Source organism: Ictalurus furcatus, chromosome 3, assembly GCF_023375685.1.
Source record: "Ictalurus furcatus strain D&B chromosome 3, Billie_1.0, whole genome shotgun sequence".
Lineage (NCBI taxonomy): Eukaryota > Metazoa > Chordata > Actinopteri > Siluriformes > Ictaluridae > Ictalurus > Ictalurus furcatus.
Genome location: NC_071257.1, coordinates 14,465,400 through 14,492,160, shown reverse-complemented (window position 1 = coordinate 14,492,160; position 26,761 = coordinate 14,465,400). Strand labels below are relative to the sequence as shown.

Here is a 26,761-nt window from a genome sequence, read left to right as displayed (position 1 = left end):
CAACGATTTCCATGGTGTATTCTTATTTTTTTTCACATGATTGTATATATTCAAATATTTACAGAGGTGAGTTAAAATTTGCAAAGAAGAGTGTTATGAAAATATGTAGACAGTGTAGTGGACGTCAAGATGAACTCACACAATATGGAATAAAGAAGCAGACCAGGCTTTGGTAAAAAGCATCCACCATGTTCAGCCAGAAGGTGGAGGGGAGGTAGGCCTGCAAGCAAAGAGAAGACATGAGCATATTGTAAACCCAAAACAGAAAAAAAGGTTAATTGATAAAGATAAAGGTTGTATGATTTCAGAGCTTCAAGGTAGGATAGACTGATTAATAATGGTTTTATTACACGGAAGGTTTGTGAAGCCTTTAGTATTTTCAATATGACTGCATAAATATAATAATATTGATTAGGGATGCACTGAAATGAAAATTCTTGGCCGAAGCCGAAACCGAATATGATGAAAAACTTGGCCGAAAGCCGAAACCGAACACGTTTTTTGGCGTTTTTTCCATTTATTTCGCCTTTTTTTCACCACTGCATAAATTAAATAGTCAAAATGTGCTTTTCAAAGAAAAAAAAGTCAATTACAAAAACTACAATTCCGAACTATTTATTTAACACTGAACATTTTTTTTAATTCCAGCAGGCATAGGCTACCAACAAGGCACAATATAACTTTAAATAAATAAATGAGTAAAATAAAAAGATTTTTATGTGGTCATCTTTGAGCCCCCTTGAATAGCCTATGTTAAGCCTATAACTGACTGCTGAAAGAATGGAACACTCTGTAGCCTACAACAAAAAAGTGCATTAAAAATTGCATTGACAAGAGTGCAAAAAATGGTTCTATTCGTCTGATAATATTGGGGATATATACCGCTCGCGTCCCTGTACACCTCGAGGAGTATTATAGTGGATATAGTATAGTTAGATATAGATGTCCCTTGATAGATTTAGTTAGCTTAAACTATAGATTAGTTCATTTAGTCCCCGCTGGTTTTTCCGCTCCCAGTCCATAGTACTAGTTCATGTTTCTTGTTTTGACCCTGTTTTCTGTGACTGCGACTCTGGTTCCCTTTACCTGTCTTGACTACGTTTTTTGGATTACGATTTGGATTTGTCCGCCTGCCCTTAAATAAATACATCTTTACCTGCTTCCATACTCTACTCCCTTACGTCTCGCGACGTGACAGAATACTCCAGAACAGAAACAAAAAAGTAAACATCCGAAGAGCACGTAGCACGTGCACATAGCTTGTGCATGCGGGCGCCCCCTCATCGAGGTCGTGACATTCGCGCATCTCAGTCTGGTTGCTAGGCTATTTGGTCGCATCATCAAACACGTCATTGTTCGGTCAAATCTATTCAGCATTTTCACTTATTCGGCCGAACACCAAAAATCCTTTTTTTTTTTTTTTTTTGCTATTTTTGGCCGAATAATTTCGGTTGCCGAACATTTGGTGCATCCCTAATATTAATATGTAATATTGGATAAATGAATGAGCAAGTATAATATTTTTGTCTTGTTCGTTTAATCGGGTTCTCTTTGTCTACTTTTTGGACTTGTGTGAAAATCTGATGATGTTTTAGGTCATATTTATGCAGATATATAGAAAATCCCACAAACTTTTAAGCACCACTGTATATGAAAACTAAGGGGCATTCAAATAATTTTCAGTCTCAACATATTCATCCAACCTGAATAAAAAGATAGAAAAAAAAAGTCAATTGCAATGTGAGTGGCCAGAAAACAATCCCTACATCTAAAATGCTGCATTGAACAAAAGCATAAAGAGTGTAGCAGCAGATCAGCAAGATGACTGCCAGGATACTTCCCCACCTGAGAGTTCTGTCCAGCTTTATAAAGCTGTGGTAGGGACAGGAGTGTGTCAGAAGACACGTCTTTATCCAGCACGCCATACAGCAGCGGTGGAATTGACGTAAACAGCAGGTTAAAGAAGATGAGCACCCAAGAATTACTCATAGTGCTTCCTGAGAAACCACAGAATAACTGGAACCAGAACAGCAGATTCACAAACATCTACAGAGAGAAAGTACAGAATTTAATTAATCATTGCTTTATGTTTAAAAAGCGGTTTTGTGTTCTGTTCTGCTAGAAAAATCTGTGTGTACATGTGTGTTACTTGATACTCACAACATTCTTATAAAAGAAGTACAGGATCATGTTAGCTAGTCGTGTGTAGCACCAGTGCCCATGAACCAGCAAGAGTTTTCTCAGATATTTAAATCTGGAGATGGCAAAATCACTGGACATCACAGCCTTGAGAGCACATAACAGAACCAGGCACATAATGTTCCATTACTTACTCTATACAAAACTTTCAGTAGGTAATGCACACTCATTCATATTGACTACGTTTACATGGACGACAGTAATCTAATGACCTTATTCTGAATAAGACAATATTGTGATTAAGGTGTTTACATGAGTCACGTTTAGAATACTCCTTTCATGTTCCCGTTTTACATGTTATAGAACATAGATCGATTAAAGTCACACATCATTACGTCCCCACGCCACACTGTCCGACGTTTCCTCCAGAATTTCATGCATCAACATACAGTTAGTCTTCATTCTGGTACCGTATACAGTTTTGGGTTTTTCATTTTCAATTTTACGAAAGCTTTGTCGTGGAAATTAGACAACACTCGCAGACTCGTCCTCTGAAGGAAAAAGGGTTTATTACAGAAAGATGGTTAATACAGGATAGAATAAAGCAGGATAGAATAATGAGAGCGCTCTGGAGTCCTTGTACTAAACCACTACTATATATATGAAACAAAGAGCATGACATAATTCTGTGTACCGATAAGAAGCAGTTTGAGGCAGTTCGAACAGGCTTTGTTTTAGGATCTTGGAAGATGTTTAGACGAACCTTGAACAGAAGAATATGTCTGTGTCTCTGTAAGCAGATAAACATTCTCTACTGATCTCAGTGACATGACATGGCCTTCTTAGGCATTATCCTCACATGAGAATGAAAAAGAGTAATTTCCCTTACAGCTTCAAGTGCAGTTAATTATTTGTCATGCTATACGTGCTAATAGATGACTACTTGAAAAAATGGGCTGCATCCGAAACCGTGTACTTACCTACTATATAGTCAGTAAGTATGCCTGTGTGTGTCCTGTCGCAAAATGTTACTCTCACACAATGTTAATAGTGTGATTAAGGTGTGTACATGTCTGTAATACACGTCGATAACGCAACAAAAATAGGAATACTCCACATGTCTTAATTCGACTTGTGTTTAGTTCGAGTATGACTTTAGCCGGATTAAGGTAATCAATAATCGCTGTTTACAGGGTAGTTTCTTAATCAGGGTATTGTCTTAATCGGGTTAATATCGGATTATTGTCGTCCATGTAAACGTACTGACTGTTTCTTTTCTATTTGTGAAGATGTACAAGAAATGGAAAGCGCATTCTAATGTTACAGTGTTTTAATGTACCCTTGAATATTTGATTTTAAACTATTCAAATGAATTGTACTGTAGAACAAATTTTCTTTTTTGATACATAAGAAAATGATTTAAATGGCCTAGGAGTACAATTTAAACCACTACAAAGAATGCCAGAAGAGTGGTTGAATCTGCATGAAGAAGAAACCTGGAGACCTGGAAACCTCCCCTACTCTGTTTATGCTAGTAATTGTGTATACTTCACTGTTAATCAGTCCTCCACTGGGGAATGCAAACGGTGTGTCTGAACCTCAGTCTGACTCAAAATTCAAAAAGGAGTCCATTTACTAAAATAAGCAACTTTGATGTACTTTTAATTTTGGAGTGTATCAACTGATACTGATTTTCAGAGATGTATATAACAGTAGCCTATTAAGGAAATACACCAAAACAATCAAGATTTGTTCATCAAAACTTGTGGTGAGAAATCTGGACCAATCTTAAATAATTTTACTTCCTTTTCACCTACACAACCAAGTCATCATTTATATCATTATATTATATTATTTCACATTATTAGATATACATGTGCAACTGGCAGAAGCAGTAAAGCACAAAATTATTCCTAATTTACATTATGACAGTAACCTAATCCTAACGTCCTAACGAATAAAAAAATTTGAATATCCTTAAACAATGGACCAGTGCTTCTTCAATACTAAAGATACTCACTCACACACACACACACACACACACACACACACACACACACACACACACACACACACACATTCCACTGCTATCAATGATTCATAAACTGTCCAAGGAGCAGTCTGATGAGCTCATGACTAAAGGATTTATGAGTTTGGACCTGAGTGGGAAGCTGTTTCCATTACCAACAAGCATAGTGTGTATCAATTTCAAGTCTCCAGAGGTTATACAGATGTTGCCTCTATATTGAGGTCAATGCTGAAATCTGACTCCCCAGTAACTCCTGTAACTAGAGCACAGGAGAGCAGAGAGAAAAAAAGAAGAATGGGAGGCGTGAACAAGCATACCTGCATGCCTTCCTGACCTGAGATCCCAACACCCACATCTGCCACCTGAATCATACTGACATCATTTGCTCCATCACCTGAATACCACACACACACACACACACACACACACGATTTAGCACATTACAGCAATTGACACACAAACACAATCTGATATTTCAGATGTAATGAAATACACGGTAATGTCCATTCTTCTGTTAACTTATTATTAATCTTCAAGGACTGAATAAATGTATATCCAATATTCACAGCATTGCCTGGTGCAACATTCTACTGACTGGGATTATGTACTTTAGTTTTATAAACAACAAACACTGCTAAAATTGTGATTAAAATAAACTATATGGCCAAAGGTTTGTGGACACTTGACCATCACACCTTCATGTGGTTTTTGAACATCCCCTTCCAGATTTAGTCCCCACTTTGCTGCTATAAATAACATTCAAGGGAAAATGTGATGCTACAGCATACAAAGACATCCATATACAAAGTGTGCTTCCAACTTTTCACTGTGGCAACAGTTTTGGGAAGACCCACATATGGGCGTGATGGTCTGGTGTCTACAAACCATATAAACACAAGCCATATAGTGCATTTCAGTTTGATACTCATGACATGATCATGGAGATAGCAGTGTGGTCTCCGAAAAAAAATTCAGGAAACACACTGTGGCTGAACCTGTACTCTAACTTAAATAGTCAAACCAATTAGTTCAACACTTTCATGGAACACACACTGACCTATAGCGAGGGTCATGACCCCCAGTGAGTCACCAACAAGTCGAACTACTTGGCTCTTTTGCAGGGGGGTAGATCTGCAGCATATGACCGATCGGCAGCTGACTGTTACATCCAGGAATACTTTCTGTAACTCCTTCTGCAGGGCAAAGTCTAACGTACGGCCATCAATCACTAGTGTAAAGCCGGAGATGCCAGCATCATCCTGAGACATAGCCACATCAAAATCAGACAACCCTTTGTCTTTAGCGACTTTGATCTCCTGCTGGAGTTCTAAAAGCCGAGCTTCACATGCTTCCTGTGAGAGGAAAGAAACATACACAAGATATTTACACTATAGTTATGTTCATAAAGGAAATTTAGTAAGCTGAACAAACTGTATACTTTTTGAATACTCAAGAGATCTAATTATTGCCTCACCTTGCTGTCACAGTTGGCAGTAAGTAACTGGTCAGTCGCTTGTAAGAGTTTACAGGCACATGCGATGTTAATGGCGGTCTCTTGTTTGTCCCCTGTGAGCACCCATACTTTAATCCCTGCCTTCTGTAAAGCTTCAATGGTCTCTGGAACATCTTCCTGTAATCGATCCACTATACCTGTCGCCCCTGAAGACAGAAAGGTTTGTGATGGTGCCAGAAGTAAAAAAAAAATTATTTAAGAAATAACAGCCATTTCAATTACAAGTATAATCTTATACATTATATGGCCAAAAGTATGTAGACATCTGACCATTACATCTATATGAGCTTAGTGGACGTTCCCATTCTAAAACCAATGGCATTAATTGGCCACCCCTATGTGGCTATAACAGCCTTTGCTCTTCTGGGAGGGCTTTCTACAAGATTTTGTCATGGGTCTGTGGGAATTTGTGCTCATTTAGTCAAAAGAGCATTTGTGAGTCATTGAGGCAGGTTACTCGAGTTCCTCCACACCAAACTCATCAAAGTTGTGTCTTTATGGAACTTCCTTTGTACACATGGGTACAGTCTCGCTGGAACAGGAAACTACTGCCGCAAAATTGAGAGCGTACAATTCTACAAAGTCTAAAATGTTTCTGCATGCCGTAGCATTAACATTAAGCTTCAAAGGAACTCAAACCCAAACTTGAAAATCAGCCCCAGACCATTATCCTACCTCCACCAAACTTTAATGTTGGCATTATGCATTCTGGTAGGTAGCATTTTCCTGGCATCTGCCAAGCCCAAATGCACCCACCAGACTAGACTGCCTTATAGTGAAGTGTGATTCATCACTCCAGAGAACACGGTTCCACTGAGTCCAGTTGTGGCATGCTTTACACCAATCTTAGGCTTGTGTGCTGCTGCTTGGCCATGGAAACCCGTTTCATGAAGTTCCTGACACACACTGCCTGTGCTGATGTTGCTCACAGAGAGTTTAAAATCTCTGTAATGAGCGATACAACAGAAGATAGGCGATTTTGACACACTATGCACTTCAACACTTGACAGCCCTGCTCTGTGAGTTTGTGTGGTCTACTGTATAGCAGTGGTACTCCATCCATCCTCTGTACCACTTATCCTACACAGGGTCACGTGGGAGCCTGGAGCCTATCACAGGGATCTCGGGGCATAGGGTGCCAATCCATCACAGGGCACAATTTCACACCCATTCACACAGACAATTCTGAAATCCACCTACAACACATGTTTTTGAACTGGGGAGGAAACGGGAGTACCCGGAGGAAATCCCAAAAGCACAGGAAGAACATGTACACTCCACACACATGGGGCGCACACAGAGTGGGATTTGAACCCCCAACCCCGGAGGTGCGAGGCAAACGTGCTAACCACTAAGTCACCACGCCCCCTAGTGGTACTCCATGACCCAAAATTAAGAAACACTGAGTTAGACGCATAAAAAAACAACAATTGCATCCTTTTTCTTCAGTTTTCCCTCCAAAGACATGTTCCAAAACACAAGGCTAAGACAGCCTACATAATCTGGCACAAAGTTTTCATCTGAACAATACTGCTGGAGGTGGAGCTTTCTGTACTGGCAGGCAATTGACAGCTTGTGGGCAATAAGGTGGTATTTATAAAATATAACAAAAAGTGTTGAAAATAACTGAGCCAATATTTAACCTTCTTATATACAGGTTTAGTAACAGAAAGACGAAGAACAGATTAAGAAAGTCCTTTTCAGCCTTTTTTTTTAATGAAATCACTTCAGTGCCTTACCTAATAATGTAAGGTTAGTTTCCAATCTCTGAGCGGATTCTAAAAGTAGTTCTTCCCTGTTTTCAATACTGGTTTCAGCAACAGTATGTTCAGTTAGCCATGCCTTATACTCCGCCTCCTGCAGGACCTGCCAATCGACAACAAACTTCCATATTACCGAGAACAGGAACAAAGAAAAGGGAATATATTCTTCAATACCAGTTTTTAACACAATTAAAAGGTAAAATTTTTAGATCAATTGTGACTAAACACCAAACCGTGAATCTCATTTCCCCTTTTTTTTTTTTTTTTAAAGTGCTGGCCATTCAAAGTAGTGGAGAGGGGAAGTGAAAAAAGTAGAATACATACTCTTTTTGCAACACAGAGTGTTCGCAGGCCTTCCTTGGCATAGTCATTTAGGTGTCGCTGTGTTCGCATCATGATCTCTCTAGAATTATCACCATTGTCTGGAAAACACACATCATTCAAACAGTGTCACAACAGCCCCAAGAGTACTGTATTAACATTATGTTAGCATTATAAAAAAGCCCAAGATGCAGTACTAAACAATGGTCTATAAGTTCTTTCAGTGAATGCAGACATTTTGCAATTAAGACTACTCTCTTCTCTGATAATCATGATGATCACTGATGACGGTAAAGACAGTTGGCGTTGTCAAGCATTTGCTCAACTTCTTAGTAATAAACAACTTTGTTGTTGCCGCCATCTTGGCAACTCTCTTGAGCAGTCATGTCCAATTATAAAAGACCAATTGCCTATCAACTTGAATGAGGAGACACGTAAACCCGACACAGATAAATTGAGGTTTCAAACACGGATTTGAAATCATGTTTAATGTCTAAAGAAATGGCATAAGTACATCCTTTGGGCACAATAACGTAAAGTTGTTTCTCCTAAAAAGTTGTGAAAAGGCTTGACACCAGCCTTCTTGACCATCATCAGTGATTCATCAGTATACATCATGATCAGTCCAGAGAATCAATCCCAAACCGCTGCTTTCACAAATACCTTCATGTAGCTAATCCACAATAACTCATATATTCTGTATATTATCTTAATTTTGGTAAGAGTAATAGATTAACATTTATGAGAAAGTTAAAGGATAACACTGGTGAAAAATCAGTAAGGACGGTCACAGAGATAGACAACAGTGCTCTATATCTGCACCTGCGTTAATGTAAGAATATGACTTTTTTTTTTTTAAATTTAACCATCTTTACCAAGTTCTTTTTGTTGAAGGGTGGGAGTTCCTGTAATAGAGCTACCACATGGAGTGTAAAGCACTATACTGTACAATTCATGTTTAAATCAGTAACTAACAGCTAGTTCAAAAAGATTCTCAGTCAATGCTGATTACTGACTGGAGACACCCATAGACACTGGCACAGAAAGACTGATGGAATCACACACCTGATGTCCCAGCCAGTTCCATAATGACACTGTCAGCTCCTTTGGTGTAGAGTACCACCTGGCTGGTGAGTGGATGACGTACCACTACTGACATTCTTTTGCGGGCAGAGTGGAAGGGCAGTAGGTGAAGCAGCGGCACAGTGAGTGGCCCGGTGCCTGGCAGGGCAACCAGCAGTTGCTCCGGGGACCTGCCCAGCAGAGTGCAGCCATACGCCCTCGCAGCCTGTACCAGTGCAGCCTCATCTGGGCTCTCTGCCTCATATAGCAACTCCTCTTCTTTATCATCGTTATCTTCTTCTTTATCATCTTCATCGTAGTCTTGGTCGAGGACCTCTGTGTGGTGCTGCTGTTGAGGCGTGATGGCAGAGCTGGGTGATGGAGAGTGTGTAGGTATATGTGGAGGCGTAGAGTGACTGTGACGACTGAGAGAAAATAACTTCCTGGTGTTACCAGAAGGGCTGTCAGAGTTCTCAGTGGGGGACAGTGAAAAGCGAGGGCGACTCAGTTTCTGCAGCAGAGTCTTCATCTCCTCCAGAGAGCGTAAAGGAGTGCGAGCCACTGGTGTCTTCACCTAAGGCAATCACACAAGCACAACTGAAGTTCACAAGTCATATTATAAGTTATGTACACTAAATGGAATAACTAAAAACACTACCATTACTCAATCTCTAGCGCTGAAAATCTGTAAATGATATGGCTAAACCGTAGCTGTTGGCACAGGTAACACAAGAGGAAGTGATTTACCAGAGAATAATAGAGAAGGTGTACTGTGAAGTGTATTGTGCGGTTCGTACCACATGACGTGGCTGACTGGGGGAGGAAACCACCACAGAGTTGCAGACAGCCAGGGCAAGGAAGAAGTCTAGGATTTGTGAGAGATCTGCAGTATCATACTTAATAGAAGAGCACTGAGGAAATGAAAGTGCTTGCAGCTTTTCATGCAGCTTCACATCTGGAATCACTGCACACTCCTGAGAAAGATTTATATGAAATCATATTCAAATAGCAACACAATCAAACACACATGAAAAAAAAAAAAGATGTGTTGCTTCTGTTTCAGTTTTCCAGTACTTACCATGGCGCTGCTAAAAGCCCCAGCTACATGATGATGGAGTGTGCTATGTGGCGAGTGTGTGTCAGAAGCAGCAGTGAGGGTGTTGAGGGATAAGGAACTGCGGTTGCAGCTGAGAGACTTCCTGGAGCTAGAACGCAATGCGAGTGTGCGCTCAGGTCGGCCAGCAACCTGCTCCTCATACTGCTCCATAGCTTGTGCTGGAAGACACACACACAAAGCACACGTGCACGCACACACGCACAGTTCAATTAAGATTCATTCTTCAGGGCCTAATTCACAATACACACTACTGGACTCCCCAAGTTAATTTAATAGGAACACCCATACCCCTGTTCATTCATGCAGTTATCTGAACAGCCAATCAAGAGCTTCAGCCTCAATGACTTTGTCCATTTTTGAGCATTTCAGAAACTGTTAATCTCCTAAGAGTTTCAAACACAACTGTCTCTAGTGTTTACACAGAATGGTGCCTGATTGGAAAAAGACCACATGTCCAGTTTTGGTTTGTAGCCACTGATTACTCTTCTTGGCTGACAAGACAGTTGTAGCCCATCTGCCTCATGGTTCATGATGTTGTGCTTGGAGATGATTTTCTGCTCACCATGGCTGTAAGGAATAGATATTTGAGCTTCTGTGGCCTTCTTGTCAGCTTAAAACAGTCTGGCCATTCTCTTTTGACCTCTCAACAACATGGCATTTCTGACTACAGAACTGCTGCTCACTGGATGTTTTTAACAGCATGCTGTGTGAACTCTACCTGCAGCCGTCTGTGAAAATCCCAGTTTATTGGTACATAGTAAAGTAGTATTTTTGTATGATAGAGGTATATTAAGTAAAAATTCCTATAACTAGAGGTGGGTAGTAATGCTATATATTTACTTCCTTACGTTTACTTGAGTAACTTTTCGGGGAAAAAAACTAACTTTTAAGAGTAGGTTTAACTTGCCATTCCTCTGTTACTGTTAAATGTTAATGAATATATGTAGTTTTAATAATTTGTTTATATCACTTAAAATGAGGTCTCAAGTCTCACGACATGCTGCAATGGTCTGAATGCGGATGCAACAACCGCTCACTTTTTTAGTGCCTCAGTCCTGATAGACAATGGGAAGATGGAAGCAGGAAGATGCGAGCGTGTCCACGGAGGCAGGACACACACACACACACACATAAGCACACACGCGCACACACACACAAACACACAAACACTCTCTCTCTACCCACACTTTCTCTTCTGTTCCATAGTCTGTTCATTTGTTCTCTGTTGTCTTGTTTAAATGCAGATGCTGCCAAGTGTGTGTTGTTAACATGTGAAAATAAGGACAGTCATTTGAAAATGTTTGTTTTTTTAGAGGTGGTGTGAGATTTTGTGTTGAAAATGACAGGTTCTGTGTTATTGTACCATCACAAGATGCTTCATCTTTAACCCAGGTTTTAATGATAATGATAATAATGAGTCTTTATTGATCACATATACATATGCACAGTGAATATGCACATTCTTCTCTTTGCATATCCCAGCATGTTAGGAAGCTAAGGGTCAGAGCGCAGGATCAGCCATGATACAGCACCCCTGGAGCAGAGAGGCTTAAGGGCCTTGCTCAAGGGCCCAACAGTGGCAGCCTGGCAGTGCTGGGGCTTGAGCTCCTGACCTTCCGATCAGTAACCCAGAGCCTTAACCGCCAAGCCACCACCAATAATTAGACATAATAAATAATTAAATAATTAGTGGTTGACTTGCACAGCATATTATATACAGAAAATACCTTTATGTAACATATACCTGACTCGCCGAGTTACATTTGTGGCACTTGTATTCAAAACATTTTTGAAGTTTTTGTCCACTTGACAATCTGACTTACATACAGTCAGGCATTTCCAAGCCACAGCTATTTCACTATGTGGTCTTGAACTCTTTTTTTTACTGCCAATGGGCATGCAGCATGTTTACTTTAATCCACAATGAGCAAACTAATTATATATCTGTAAACATGACTGCATCACTTAACAGTTCCTCTTGTCACTATTAAACAGAAGTGTTGTGGTCTCAGTAATAGAACGACTACAGCAGCCCAGACCAAAGAGTGTTTTCCAATTTGGTAAAAGAAAGTTGACGTGCCCTAAATGTACAAATTTAAAATCAATAAAGCATATTCTAATGCAATTAAAATAGCATTTTTAAATGTTGGACAGCGCTAGTACAACTCATTTGTAGTATAAACAAACCAGAGAAGAAAAGTAGTTGAGGTAGTTTAACAAGCTCAGACAAAAGCACAGCCGCATGGACACGTTTGTTGTCAAATCAGAATGGGATAAGTGCAGGGCAAAACTCACCATGCTCATTATGAGGGTACTCCTTGCCGGCGACAGTGCACCGACGAAACAGCATGCGATTTTCTGTCAGGGTTCCTGTCTTATCTGAGAACAAGTACTGGATCTGTCCCAGGTCCTCAGTGATATTCAGTGCCCTGCACTGTATACCAGTATCCAGCCTGGCATCATATAGATCCAGATCATTCTGGATAAAATAGATCTGCCCTAATTTCACTACTTCTATAGACACGTACAGAGAAATGGGAATGAGAACCTGTAACACAGAGGCACAGTGAGATGAACATGGGAGTAGGTGGGAACCCGAGACTTCTGTTCAGTTGGATAAGCCTTGTTTCACACAGTATGAGGAGCGGATCAGACATGTAAGCAGAAGAAAACTACACGGTGGACTTTTTCCAAACAAGGAATGCTAGTTTATTACATTGTGTTGATCATGATATTGTGAAATCTACTGGATTAAAAAAAAAAAAAAAAATTAATTTAAAGTGCACCTATTATGGTTTTTCAAACATGACCTTTCATGTAGTGTGTTATAGAGCTGTTTGTGAAGGTAAAAAGTCTGCAAAGTTTCAAAAATCAAAGCGCACGACAAACTGAGTTATTGACTCTCAAAAGAAGGAACCGATTCTGAACAGCTGAAACGAGTCGTTAGTAATTCCAGACTTACTTCCTGTACTAACCTACGTAGGTTTGTAACAAAAAGCCCCACCTCTGGTCTTCATTAGCTGCTCGCTGACAGCGGTAAACCAATCACAACAGACTGGGGCACCTGACCAATCAGAGCAGAGTATACCCTCTGAAGGGAGGAGTTTAGAATGAATCCTTTAGAGCGGATCATTTAACAAGTAACAGGTAATGCTGCAATTTAAATTATGAGCACATTAAAGTGTTTTTTGACCTTGGATGCATGTAAATCTATTGTATGAGACCTTTAAAACAAAATTAGGCACGTTTCGAAACCTAATAGGTGCGCTTTAAAGATGTTTATTAGACATTAATTTAATTACTGACCTTTTTAATTTATTCTGGTCAGGGCATGAGGTGGGAATACAGGGCACCATGCACACACACGCATACATTCTCTCTCTCTCTCTCTCACACACACACACACACACACACACTCGTTCACACTTTGGGACAATCTAGCAAATCCACCTACTAGAATGTATTTGTAAGTGGGAAGAAACTGGAGAACCCAGAGAAAACCACACGGACATGGGGAAAACATGCAAAACTCCACAAAATCAGTGGTGTAAAAGACATTGATGTATAAACAAACAGAATTACTATGGATGGTTACTTGAAGCATCCATAATTCGAAGCACCGTATTTCCTATAGCCTGTGTGAAAACGGGGTAAGAAGCAGATGAAGACATGCAGACAGTGCGAACAGGTGAATAAGTGTTTGTGTATTGTTACAAATACACACCTGCAGAACAATGATCATGGTCCAGAACATGTAGAAGCCAGCAAGAGCTGGGTGTGTGCCATCTGAGATCATAAAGATCGGATCCTTCAGGCTGCTCAACCACACACCATGGCCTAATTAACAGCAACATCAACCATTTTTTAACAAGATTTCAAGAAGTAGATTTCAAGAAGTAACATCACCTTGATATAATTTGTCCACACTCTGTTGATTTAGCTGATGCAGAGTATGTATTAGATATGTGTGTGATTGTGTGTATGTGTGCTTGTTCTTACCCACAGCAGCAGTAATGCACAAGAGCAGTAGTAAGACTACACTCCAAATAATGTCTATGTTGAGTTTGCGCTCCAGATTACTTCGCTTATAGCGTGGGCCACTGTTATTCTGCATTGCTTTTGTCTCATGACCTACACACACACACACACACACACACACACACACACACACACACAAACAGTCAAACATTTTCAGCCATTTAAATAATCCATGTTTCCCATTGTACGTAAAGAAGTGTTTATGTCCTTGTCAGCATAATGAATTGTGTGTTTACTTGATGCGCTGTACCTGCATAGACCACAATGCCAATCACAGTCTCAGTGTTCCTCACTGTACAGCTCCTCAACAAGAGATTTTCACTATGTAATCCCACCCGTACTTTATCAGGGTGCTCCCTGAAAACACACGCACACAGTATTTGTTAAAGCTGCAGTATCTAACATTTTTTTGGTTAAAAATGACCAAAAATCAATTATTGAGCAAGTACGTAAAAATCAGTGTTCAAAACTGTCTCGTTACCTTACCCTGATTCGCAATGGTAAACTTAAAATAATGATTTATAATTTGAGCTGTCGGGTTGGATTTGGTGGGAAATTGGTCTTTGCGTGGTTGCATGAGGATGGTGGAGTGTTTGTAGCTTGTTCTTACAAGAGTCGCTTAGAATTACATTTTAATCTGGATAGTTCTAAACGCAATCACTGTTGACAGAAACCTTGAACTGCGTAGAGCCTGCAGTCATAAAGGGAAAGCGACAGAGCCCGTGCTAAAACGTGAATAAATATCAGCATGGCTTTCAATAGGTGGAGACAACTCTGAAGGGACTGAAGACTGATGGAGAGATGGCTTTTTTTTCCTGCTGAACAGGTAAGACATTTCAGTGGCTCAACAGGTAGCTAGCTAATATTAGCGCACTTGTTCACTTGATTCAGCTAGGTATCGAGTTTCCTATGTTGTTTGTTCGTTTTATTTTGCTGTGGTCAGTGTGGTAAATTGCACTTATTTTCTGCTAGCAATTCAACTCTACTCCAAGAAAACCGTATCCGCCGCCACCTCCGATTACATGATTAGAAATCATTATTAGCACTAATTTTGTGAGTCTTTAGTAGTTTCATGTCATTTCTATATGATCTCAACTGTAATTACCTTAACCTGCTTTAATATACTCATGAAATGACAGGCTATAATTTATTTATTTTTTTTAATCAAATCAAACGCCTAATCCAAACATTTTGAAAACTTTGTCTGCTGGCATCAGAGTGTATAAGCACTTTTTATCTGATTATAAGTTGTGCTGATTATAAGACAGTGTGCACTACAGGCATTTTGACAGTCGGTATCTGATTATAACCTAAACTGTTATGCTTTCATTATGGCACGTAGCTATCGAAATAGTTGACCAGTGAATGGCATGTATTCACTGTATGAGGAAGTCACACCTAACTAGCAAGGCTCTAGATATCTTTCACATATGCAGACTGATGGTTTTTACTGCCTATTCTTGTTAAACTGGGCTTCTAATCCAACATGATCTTTGAAGAAAGCCTAGGTAAGATTAGGATGTTGTTAAAAGCAGCAAAAACAAATTTTGGTCAAAACCCAATTGTTTGTCTTTTCTTTTGGCCTTTTGGCAGAATTCAGTCACAGCAAAATCTGACGGTTTTCCCCCAAACTCCACACTTCTCTGAAATTTCAGTCGTTAAGCCACACTCACATGTAGCCTCTAAAACGTCTCAGATCATCATTGGGGGTTTCACACTCAATGCGGCTGCTGAAGTTCTCTGGAGTAAATTCCGATCCCTGAGGCAGAAGCGCGTGCACACACACACACACACACACACACACAGTTATTGTGCTTATATTTCTTTTGACATTTTGATAAAGTCATTACCATTAAAAAGGAGAAGCAAACACTAAGGGTGATGGCTCACTTGTTGTGGTAGGTCTTTGACCACCTGTCTCTGTTTCAGATTGGTTTCTCCGTCCAAGTTGGCAGTTTCGATGTGACACACTCCATTTGGGTCGGATGAGTGGAGCAGCACCAGGTCAGCGGGAATGATCTCATTACAGCACAAATGCACCACATCACCCACACACACATCAGCCCAGCGCCTCTCCACGTAGCACTGCTGTTTACTGCAACACAAAGAAATATTTAAAGCATGAGAAGTGGAAGTCAGAAATATTTTTTTTTACGGTAACGTAAAACAACAACAAAAAAAAAACATTAAACATATTTGAATTCTAGAGCACAAACATACATATCTGCACCACCCCATGTGTAATAGCTGCTTCAATAAACAAATCATCATTCATCCGTTCAACTTAAAACCCAGAAATTGACTTCTGAATGGCTACAGAAGACAAAAATGAAGGTGTTAGGCCCTGAAAACTAAAAACATATAATTGAAGGAGGGACATTTTCTTTTTCCACATGACTGCATGTATACTAATTATGTATAAACATACAGCCGACTTTAATGTTTAATTTAGTAACTGTGATTGAAATGCATTCAACCCTTTTGTTTATACATCAGGTTTTTGTGTTGGGAGAAGGACATGTACACACTGTGACTGTGATTATTTGTGTACCAGTATAGAATGCTGCACTGTATTCTCAGAGGCAAAAACACAAACACAAAACAGGGCCTGATTCAGGTTTAGTGCACCTGTACCTTGGATATCTGCACACAAAAAAAAACATGTCAGTGCTATAAAGACTATGTTGTGGATTAACCATTAACTCAAGTCTCACTATCATGATCATAGAACCCCTGAAATGTGGTCTTAAACAATAACACATCATATTCAAAAGTTCCACATGTGAAAATTGTACAGTAAATTGTTTCACTGTATTTAATCTGAAATGGCCAGCACCTCTGTTAATCAGAACAATGCCAAACTGAAAAACAACCTACCCATTGAGGGGGGAAAAAAACAGAAGTAAGATAAAAGGATATGAGCACATCACTAGGCCAAGACTAACAACAGAAAGCCATAAATTACAGCTCAATTATTTACACCTTTAACTTGGGCAGGAAAATAGCTTTCAGGGTTTCTTACATACGTGTGCAATCCTTATCAATAAATAACAGCTTTAAGAGACTGCATTTAGTAGAAAAGAATTAAAAGAATTAAAACAAGCCCAACTGAGAAAAACATCAAGGTTTTAAACCAGAAGCATACGAGAATAACTGAATACTGTAACACTGTGAAAGTGAAAATTAAAAAATAAAAGTAAACAGAAATAATATGAGCAAAGCATCATTTCATTTTGCTCATTTATGTAAATCGACTGGACACTAACTGCACTGAAGGTGCATACGCTCAAATAAGTTGTATAGTTAGTCGAAGATGGCTTTTCCTATCTTTGGATTAGCATCCAGTTTGTCTGCACGTTTGTTCACCTGTTATACAATTTACATGGCAGGTTGTTGGCCTGCCGGTCAGATATTCTTCTTCGCTGATCCTCCCATAGGTCCTTTATTGCCGTGATTGACATTACCAGAAAAATAGGTATTACTCCAATCTCGGGCTGAAACGCGTTCACGATAGGCACGAAATTTAACGAAGCCAGAAAAATAAAATAGATGTTGGCAAAGCGGTGAAGCTGTTCAAACAGGTTTTTGGGGATAAAGGAGAGGAAAGTGTACTTTGTGGTCCTTATCTTATTCCCGCAGTATGTCCGGTGCCGACCCTCAGCTTTTTCAATCCAGTTTGGGACCACCAACCTCCTCTTCTTAGCCTTTGCGTATCTTGGCATGTTAAATTCCAGACAGAAAAGTCCAGGCATATAAGCTCTGGACATTTAGTTATTATTAATAAATTTGAACCATTTCCCCCCAGCTTTTGATCAATTTAAGCTCCAACGCTTGCACTGCGGTACTCAGTTCTTCCTAAGAGAGCATGTGTGTGATGTATATATCTGCCACACCTAATGATAAGGCTAAAATACACAAATTGAGGGGCCATAAACCAGCCCGCATAGAGACATGCTTTCAATAACTGATAAACGGGAAACTCATTGTAGTATGCAACCTGCTGGTTGCTAAGAGGTCCACAGCTATGAGAGTTACTAACTGTATATCACAAGTGAGACGTATAAAAGAACAGGGTGATCACTGTACAAAAATAATATCAGTAATTTAACAGTTAAAACGTACAATTATAACAATTAATACAATAATGGCAGTTAATATTACATTTTATTGAAAAGGGGATAGTATATTTTGTATAAATCCAGCATATTAATTACATTAATACTCAATAATTTTCAGTAACTCCAGTAATTAATTTATTCTGGTCAGGGTCACTGTGGACCTGAAGCCATTCCCAAGAACACAGGGTGTGAGATGGGAATTCAGCCTGGATAGGATGCCAGTCCATCGCAGGGTACAATGCACACAGACATTCACACACTCATTTACACTTGAGGCTAATTTATCTTAGCCAATCCACCTATTGGCATTTAGAGATGGGAGAAAGCCAGAGAACCTGGAGTAAACACAAAATGCACAGAAACTCCATGCAGACAATAACCCAAGCTCACAACCATGACACTCTGTACATGATACTCAAGATTTTTAATTTTGAGTATATTGGCTTAAAATGAAGTCTTGTCTAGTGTCTAAAAGTGTTGCTAGAGGCTTGCACTTGATTGAAGGTCTCAACCTACCTCTCAAAACTTTGTGTGCTGTACTGGTAGGACCCAAGTGTCTACATGGTGGGTGAACCCTAAGAAATAGACTATGGAAACAGTTTACAAACTCCCCTAAAGCAGAGAAATAATGTGCTGTGTATGGACATACACTGATCAGCCATAACATTAAAACCACTCACAGGTAACATGAATAACATTGATTATCTCATTACACTAGCACCTGGCAAGGGGTGGGTTATATTAGGCAACAAGTCAACAGTCAGTTCTCAAAGTTGATGTGTTGGTTGCAGGAAAAATGGGCAAGCGTAAGGATCTGAGTGACTCTGACAAGGGCCAAATTGTGATGGCTGGACAACTGGGTCAGAGCATCTCCAAAACCACAGGTTTTGTGGGGTGTTCCCGGTATGCAGTGGTTAGTACCTACCAAAATTGGTCCAAGGAAGGACAACTGGTGAACCACAGACAGGGCCATGGGTACCCAAGGCTCACTGAGACATATGGGGAGTGAAGGCTAGCCCGCCTGGTCTGATCCCCACAGAAAAGCTACTGTAGCACAAACTGCTGGCTATAATAGACAGGTAAGAGGCTGTGTACCCGCAGACCAGTCAGAGTGCCTATGCTGACCCCTGTCCACCACAGAAAGCACCTACAATGGGCACATGAAGCATTGGAAGAAGGTACCTGGTCTGATGAACCACGTTTTCTTTTACATCATCATGTGGACGGCCGGGTGCGTGTGTCGCTTATCTGGGGAAGACATGGCACTAGGATGTACTATATGAAGAAGGCAAGCTGGCAGAGGTGGTGTGATGCTCTGGGAAATGTTCTGCTGGGAAACCTTGGGTCCTGGCATTCATGTGGCTGTAACTTTGACACGTACCACCTACCAAAGCATTGTTGCAGACCAAGTACACCCCTTTATGGCAACGGTATTCCCGAATGGCAGTATCCTCTTTCAGCAGGATAATGCACCCTGTCACACTGCAAAAATTGTTCAAGAATGGTTTGAGGAACATGACAAGTAGCAGGATGTGCTGGACAAACAAGTCCGATCCATGGAGGCACCACCTCGCAACTTACAGGACTTAAAGGATCTGCTGCTAATGTCTAGGTGCAAGATACCACAGCACACCTTCAAAGGTCTTGTGAAGTCCATGTTTCGACGAGTCAGAGCTGTTTTGGCGGCACAAGGGGGACCTACACAATATTAGGCAGGTGTTTTTACTGATAATGCTGATCTGTGTATTTGACGACAATGTCTGATGCCATGACTGGAAAAAAAAAGCCACCTATCAAAAATCAGGTAAAACGGTTCGTTCAACGGATTTTGTACAAAGTGCTATAAAAGATTCAGAGGCGATTTGGAATGAGCATATATCAATTACCCTATCTGTAACACAATGACGTTTAATGCCGCTACTACGGGAAATCTGACTATATATGTGTGAAAGCCTGACTGAAGCTATTCTCATTCAAAGAAAGTGCAGCCTGTCACATGCAATTATGGCATAGGCCATACACTGAATCTAATAGGGCATATAGTGTGTCACAGCTAGGCAAAGTACCCATAATCCTCCAAATTATCACTATTTCCACTGCCACAAGGGCCATGCTATACCCAATGCTCATGTTGAATTTGGTTATCTTTCTTGACCAAATAGATTATACTGCCATAGATATTAGAAGAAGCATTAGATTATGTGCTCATGTCAAATAAATTGCAGATGATAACATTTGTAATTTCCTTTAAAGAAAATCAAAGGGAGGCAATATCATAGATTTATCCATTTTTATTTTCATTTATATACCCACATACTGACCCACTGTACACGTGTGTGAGATTGTTGTTTATCCTCTGGTCATAGCAGTAGCGCCTGTAGTCTTCTATGGCATCTTTGAAGGCGATGACAGTGAGCACGACAATGAGAGGGATCATGGTAATCTCCTTCTGAAAGGCCTCCACCACTGGAACCCAGTTCAGCAACACCAGGAACAGGAAGTACAGGTTTGCCGCTCTGTAGAAAAAAAAAAAAAAAAAATTCACTTGGATTAAAGTCTGGGCTTTGACTTCATACAGTGATTCTTACTCATTTTTCATATACCAACTGACTCACTGTGAATTGTCTTTTTTCAGCAACTTCCAGATCAAGCCACAGATTTTCAATTGGATTTAAGTCTGGGTTTTGACTTTGGCCATTTCAAAACACAAACCTTCTTTTTTCAAACCATTCCTTTGTAGTTTTTTCCCTTTTGGAACATGCATTTTTGAACATATACTAAATGCCAATGTCTGGCTGACTGGAACAGGTTCTCCAACAATTTGGCTCCAGCTATGCCGCCTGTGATGGCAACAAGCTTTCTAGTACCTCCGGCTAAAAAGCAACCCTAGAGCATGATGCTACCACCACTGTGCTTAATCACAGGAATTGTGTTACCTGTTATTGGTGCTTGGCTGTATTTGGTTGCACAAAATATGCATGGATTCATGCTTGTATATTTAGACCAAATGGCTCAAGTTTAGTCTCATCAGACTACAAAATATTTGTCCCAAATCTCTCAGATTTGCTGGCCTTTCTCAGAAGTGGCTTCCTTCTTGCCACTCTTTCATAGAGGGTGGCTCTGTGATGAGCTGATTATATTAAGCTTTGCACAGGTTATCCTATTTCAGCTAGTGAGCTCTGTAATCCCTTCATGGTTGTAGTTGACTCTTGGATGTTTCTCTGACAAGTGCCCTTCTTGTCTGATCTTGGTAGTATCTGGGTTGTGCCACACATTTTCCACTTTATTATTATGTCAGAGACATTTATTATTTATGTAATGTGAGCTCTCACTAATTAAAAACGAGTCCTAATTCAGATTACTAAAACAAAGAGAATGAATACTAATTTGATGTTGCAAGGCAGCTAAAAGAGAATTAATCACCGGAGGATGAACACTTTCTGGATGTGCTGATGTACTCAGACAGCAACCATTCCGCTGTGACTAAAGGACCTCTCTACTTTCCTACTGTGTTATAACCTTAACGTGATTCTGTGTTAGCTCCACCATTTGCATCTGTCCAGCTGTGACATCAGAAGCCTGTCTGAATAAAAGTAATCAGGGAAAACATAGCTTTGTTTCAAATGAGAAATGTTTACAGCTCCAATCCCTACAGTCCATACATGCAAATTAGGGTAAGGATAAAAATGACTGACTATAAATCATTATCATGAAAACCTTTACATAACTACCTACAGTAAGTTTCAATAAGGCCGCCTACTCAGTCTATAGCAGCTTGGTCTGTCCAGACACTGAGGTGATAAATATTGCTTACAAGGCAGATATATCTGGGCTATGGACACATCACTTGCTACAGCTTTGTTAATTCTTTATTCATTATCCATAAGGGTAGGATTTACATCGGGTAGGATTTACAAGGCCGCATTTACACTACATGGTTCAAGTGACCCAATTCCGATTTCTTTAGTTGACTGGAAGTTACCCTGGATTCCTTTGCGAGCTTGGGGACTATTACATGTCTTGCTCTTGGAGTGATCTTTGTTGGTTGACCACTCCTGGGGAGCGTAATAGTGTTGAATTTCCTCTATTTGTACACAATCTGTCTGACTGTGGATTGGTGGAGCTCAAACTCAGCCTAATGAGCATCAATAACTGTTTTTTCTGAGGTCATCAGAAATCTCCATTGTTTCTGATACACTTCCACAAACATGTTGTGAAGATCAGTCTTTAACAGAACACCGTTCTTTAAATAAAACAGGGTGCTCAGTCAAACCTGACTGTCATCCCATGGATTGAAAACACCTGGCTCTAATTTCACCTTCTAATTGCCTGCTAATCCTAGAGGTTCACATACTTTTTCCACTCACAGAGTGTAATATTAGATGATTTTCCTTAATAAATAAATTATCAAGTATAATATTCTTGTCTCATTTGTTTAATTGGGTTCTCTTTGTCTACTTTTAGGTCATATGTATTCAGAAATATAGAAAATTCTAAAGGGTTCACAAACTTTCAAGCACCACTATATATTGTACTTATAGCCAGTCCCAGTTTGACAATTACACTCTGGTTCAAATATACACTGAGTCGACTGTGTGAAAGTTGGAAGTGAGTTGGTGAGTAATACACCAACATTACAACATTTCACACGATTGACATGACTAAGGAAGAAGAGCGTTTCAAGCTTTTAGAATGTCAAGTGTTTTAACCTCTCTCTTGCATGAATCTAAGCTTGACCCACCTATTTTCAATAATACTGATCTCTCGAGTGGCTTCATGCGATCAATTACAGTACATGAAACATAATTCAAATCTGACAAACCCACATTACCCACTCAAGTCCTTAGAACTACCATGTGAGTCAAGCTACTAGTTTCAAGTGCTCAAACCTTACCTTACAACGACTTATTTTTCACTATTCTTTTTCAAATTCTTTTTTTAAGTGCCCTTAGTTAAACAGTAAAGGATGTGGAGAGGTGCGTTGGACCATGCTCACTTTAGCACACAAGCTATGTGAATTTTCTAAGCTTAGGTACCAACCACATAAGGCAGAATATGTGTAAATCATTTGTAAACATGCATCAGAAAAGTATAGTCGCTTTTCATGGTTTGCTGTGCCGCATTTGTTGTACGGGTTTGAGGGATGAATCCTTACTATGATACTGAAAGCTTAAAGTTATTACATTTCATACTCATGTATGCGATTTCACACTTATTCAGAATTTATTGTTTAACACTAGGACAACCTTAGACACAGCATCTGTTAGAAAAAGTTCAGTACAACACAACCATCACGCTTTTTCAGCTATCTTGTTTTGTTGGCTTGTTGAATGAGAGATACGGTATATGATGAAAAACATGTCACAACACTAAATGTAGTTTTTTCTCTATTCAAATTTTTTTCCTTTTCTGCAACATTTCACTTACTGACAAAGAATTTACCTGCTAAACTCTAATAAAAGTACGCATGTGAAATATAATACATAATTGTTGCTTCCATTTCCTACATTTCAAAACACTAACATAAAACCTTTCAGATAGAGGATAGAGACCTGCTCAACAAGAACTCTTTCAATTTAAGTCTATGCCATTCAGTTTGTGCACAGAGGGCTATGAGCATGAATTTGGCTGACCTTAAATGCAAATTCTGCAGCTTGTCCTTGGATGATTGCTTCTGTCTTTTGACATTCTGAAGATATATGCTGTATTATGTTTTCCTGGCATTAAATCGCCCGTTCTACAGCCACAAATGGTGCATAAAACATTCTATAACCAGTCTGTACAGGATATTGTGAAGTTGTTTGTGATAGCTGCGGCAAAAAACGCTTGATTTTGCTGTGGCATTTTTCTGAATTTGCGATGCAATTTGCGAGCTTTTTTTGTGTTTATTGTTTTTGCGGAAAACTACTTGAGTTGGAGAAATTGCAATTGTATGCAGTGATGTTTATTGGTAAATGAGACCTTATAGCTGTCCTCATGTTCAACGCACATGAATTGAAGAGGGCTTTGGCTGAATGCATGTTGTGATGATGCTACATGATGCTTCTTGGCTCAAATCTGTGGAAAATCTGCGGTAATTTTTAAATATTGCAAGCTCCTCTGAATATTGAGGAGTTTGCTTGATTTTGCGTTAATTTCTATGATCGCAAAATCATGAAATGCTGGAGGGACTGTATTACAGAACATAGCAGATGTACGCCGCACATTGCACAAATCAATAATGTCCTACTCAGCCAACTGTTGGAATGATCCATATTAAATGGCTTTTTCTTAAGGTCTACATCACAGCAGTGACATACCGTAATTTCCGGACTATAAGCCGCGACTTTTTTCACACGCTTTGAACACTGCGGCTTAAACAATGATGCGGCTAATTTATGGATTTTTACGGGCTAACGAGCTTCATGCCGCCAAAACATTTAGCCTCGTCACATCAGACCAATGAAATTACCGAACAGGTCACAATGGACCAATGAAACTGTTCGAATTAAATCAAACGCATTCACACTAAATTCTTCAGATCAGTCATTTTGTGCTTCATGCACACCCCCTCATCATGGAAAACACACAAAGAAATGCATATGATGCAACTTTCAAGTTAAAGGCGATCGATCTGGCTGTCGAAGAAGGAAATAGCATGCGAAGAGCAACTTTTGCTCAAGTCTGCCAGTGGATCCTAACAGCGTGGAGCAGTGTCAAAAAATCTACAATCACCAACGGGTTTCGAAAGGCTGGACTGCTGCGTGATGAAGAGGACAGCACAAGCTCAAGGGCAAATTTGCCTCAAGACGTAAGTGACATTGAGAGTGACAACGAAAGAGAGACTGAGGAAGTGTGTGACGAAGTACCGGTAATTCTGTGGCTGTTCAATTCCAACACCGAAGATGACGACTTAGTTTTAGTGCGCAGGAGGAAGATGAAGATAGTGATCAATGACTTTTCCTGGTAGGCAACTGTATATTTTTTTTAACCAGCCGTGTTACAGGCACTGTTCAGAAAAAAGCATTTACGGTACGTATTTAATTAAAAGTTTAAAAAAAAGCTTTCTGTGTAACATCTTTCTGTGTAAATATCTCATGTTACAACGTGGACACCTGCGGCTTATAGACAAGTGCGGCCTATATATGTACAAATTTTTTTTTCTTTTTAAAGTTAGTGGGTGCGGCTTATATTCAGGTGCGCTCAATAGTCCGAAAATTACAGTAGTCTGATATAGCATCTGTCCCAACCAAAGAACTCAGGACAATTGAAAAAATTGTGTCTAAGCCATGCATATCTTATTTTTAGAATCATGACATTAACAAACCAAGACTCTGATGCATTGTCCTGGAGCCTGATGCCAAAGGACTAGAGTTGCAAAGATCTGTTTCAGAACTACAGTATTGTAGTAGGTCTAGACCTCCAGGCCCAACACTTAGCAGAACTGACAGATAAAGAGCCATCTTGTTAACTTCAGAAAAAGACACATTGATGGTTTACATACTCCAGAGGCTGCAAAGTTCTCAGAATACAGATACTAAGAAGAACTTGGAAACAAGGCTTCTTATTTATGACAGAACTACAAAGACAGATGGTTTTAGCATGTGCCTGGTTTTAGCAGGTTTTAGCTGTTATTTGCATCCAGTGTACAAGCTTAAGTCCCATGAGGGCACTTCTGTCCTCAAAAAGAGAAAACAACTGATTTTCACTGCTGTCTTTTTAAGAGCATCTGCTTTGTGAACTCCTAGAAAAACCTCTAATCGTTTAGGAAGTCATCCAAAATATGCAGGATTCTAAATCCCCAGGACCAGATGTATGGGTTTTACAAAAGCGATCTCATCTTATCTTCGCTGCTTGAGGAATTTAGTGAAGCACTTTCAAATTTATTTACATGACACATAAAGACAAAGACCCATTAGCTATAAGCTCATACAGGCCAGTGAGTCTGCTTGATAAAACACTAGCATAATATTTTAGACACCCGCATGGAAAATATTCTTCCTTCTGTGATTCATACAAATCAGACAGGGTTTAATAAAAACTGGCTTTTTTTTTTTTTTAACATCAGAAGATTGCTTAATATTATTTATATCCCCAGTATTGACCATAATCACCCAGAGATTCTTATTTCCTTGCAAAATGAGAGGGCCTTTACAGGGTAGAATGCAATTATATATTCATGGCCCTGTCACGGTTTGAATTTGGCCCAACATTCATCACGATCATTAAACTACTGCCCTCTTTCTCACTTTCTCCCCTCTTATTCATGCTAGCTATCACTAGCCATCTCACTGCAGGCTGCAAATCAATAGCCATCTCACTGCAGGCTGCAAAGACCTACCGTGTGTCTCAACCAGCTTCCTAGTTCAGTAGCCAGGGCACTGATCAGGGAGTCGGCTATTTTAAGGACTGTCAATCGCAAAATCCTTCCAGTACACTGGAAAGTTCGCTCCCTAAAAAAATCCCACAATGCACTGCAAAAACCAGGGAGCATCGACACTCACTATGTTCTCTTACTGGAAATGATGCCATGTTTTCTGAAGCCTCTCAGCTCGAGAAAAATGGGGGCTGAACACTCAGCCAACTTCGTCTACAAATATAAGCAGCTTGTTATCGTTGTTGTAGCTCTAAAATTATTACTTACGTTCACGATTTTTAACTTTATTTGACGTTCTATATACA

General features: G+C 39.7%; 1 protein-coding gene across 6 annotated transcripts in view; it reads right to left on the bottom strand.

The window, feature by feature from the left end:
- Positions 1 to 26,761, bottom strand: part of atp10d (ATPase phospholipid transporting 10D) — a 45,947-nt gene that overhangs the window by 11,452 nt on the left and 7,734 nt on the right. For 4 of the 6 annotated variants that reach the window (XM_053620901.1, XM_053620900.1, XM_053620903.1 and 1 more), the window contains exons 3-20: positions 20,422 to 20,616; positions 15,873 to 16,077; positions 15,656 to 15,741; positions 14,233 to 14,339; positions 13,944 to 14,075; positions 13,669 to 13,781; positions 12,240 to 12,492; positions 9,906 to 10,102; positions 9,625 to 9,801; positions 8,831 to 9,401; positions 7,769 to 7,866; positions 7,421 to 7,547; positions 5,643 to 5,827; positions 5,226 to 5,520; positions 4,486 to 4,562; positions 2,161 to 2,286; positions 1,846 to 2,046; positions 140 to 220 (exon numbers count right to left, since the gene is read on the bottom strand). In XM_053620901.1, the coding sequence (XP_053476876.1) occupies positions 140 to 220; positions 1,846 to 2,046; positions 2,161 to 2,286; positions 4,486 to 4,562; positions 5,226 to 5,520; positions 5,643 to 5,827; positions 7,421 to 7,547; positions 7,769 to 7,866; positions 8,831 to 9,401; positions 9,625 to 9,801; positions 9,906 to 10,102; positions 12,240 to 12,492; positions 13,669 to 13,781; positions 13,944 to 14,075; positions 14,233 to 14,339; positions 15,656 to 15,741; positions 15,873 to 16,077; positions 20,422 to 20,616 (3,226 nt within the window). Of the gene's footprint in view, positions 1 to 139; positions 221 to 1,845; positions 2,047 to 2,160; positions 2,287 to 4,485; positions 4,563 to 5,225; positions 5,521 to 5,642; positions 5,828 to 7,420; positions 7,548 to 7,768; positions 7,867 to 8,830; positions 9,402 to 9,624; positions 9,802 to 9,905; positions 10,103 to 12,239; positions 12,493 to 13,668; positions 13,782 to 13,943; positions 14,076 to 14,232; positions 14,340 to 15,655; positions 15,742 to 15,872; positions 16,078 to 17,348; positions 18,060 to 20,421; positions 20,617 to 26,761 lie in introns of those variants that run through there. The other 2 variants (XM_053620905.1, XM_053620902.1) reach the window with 2 other exon arrangements.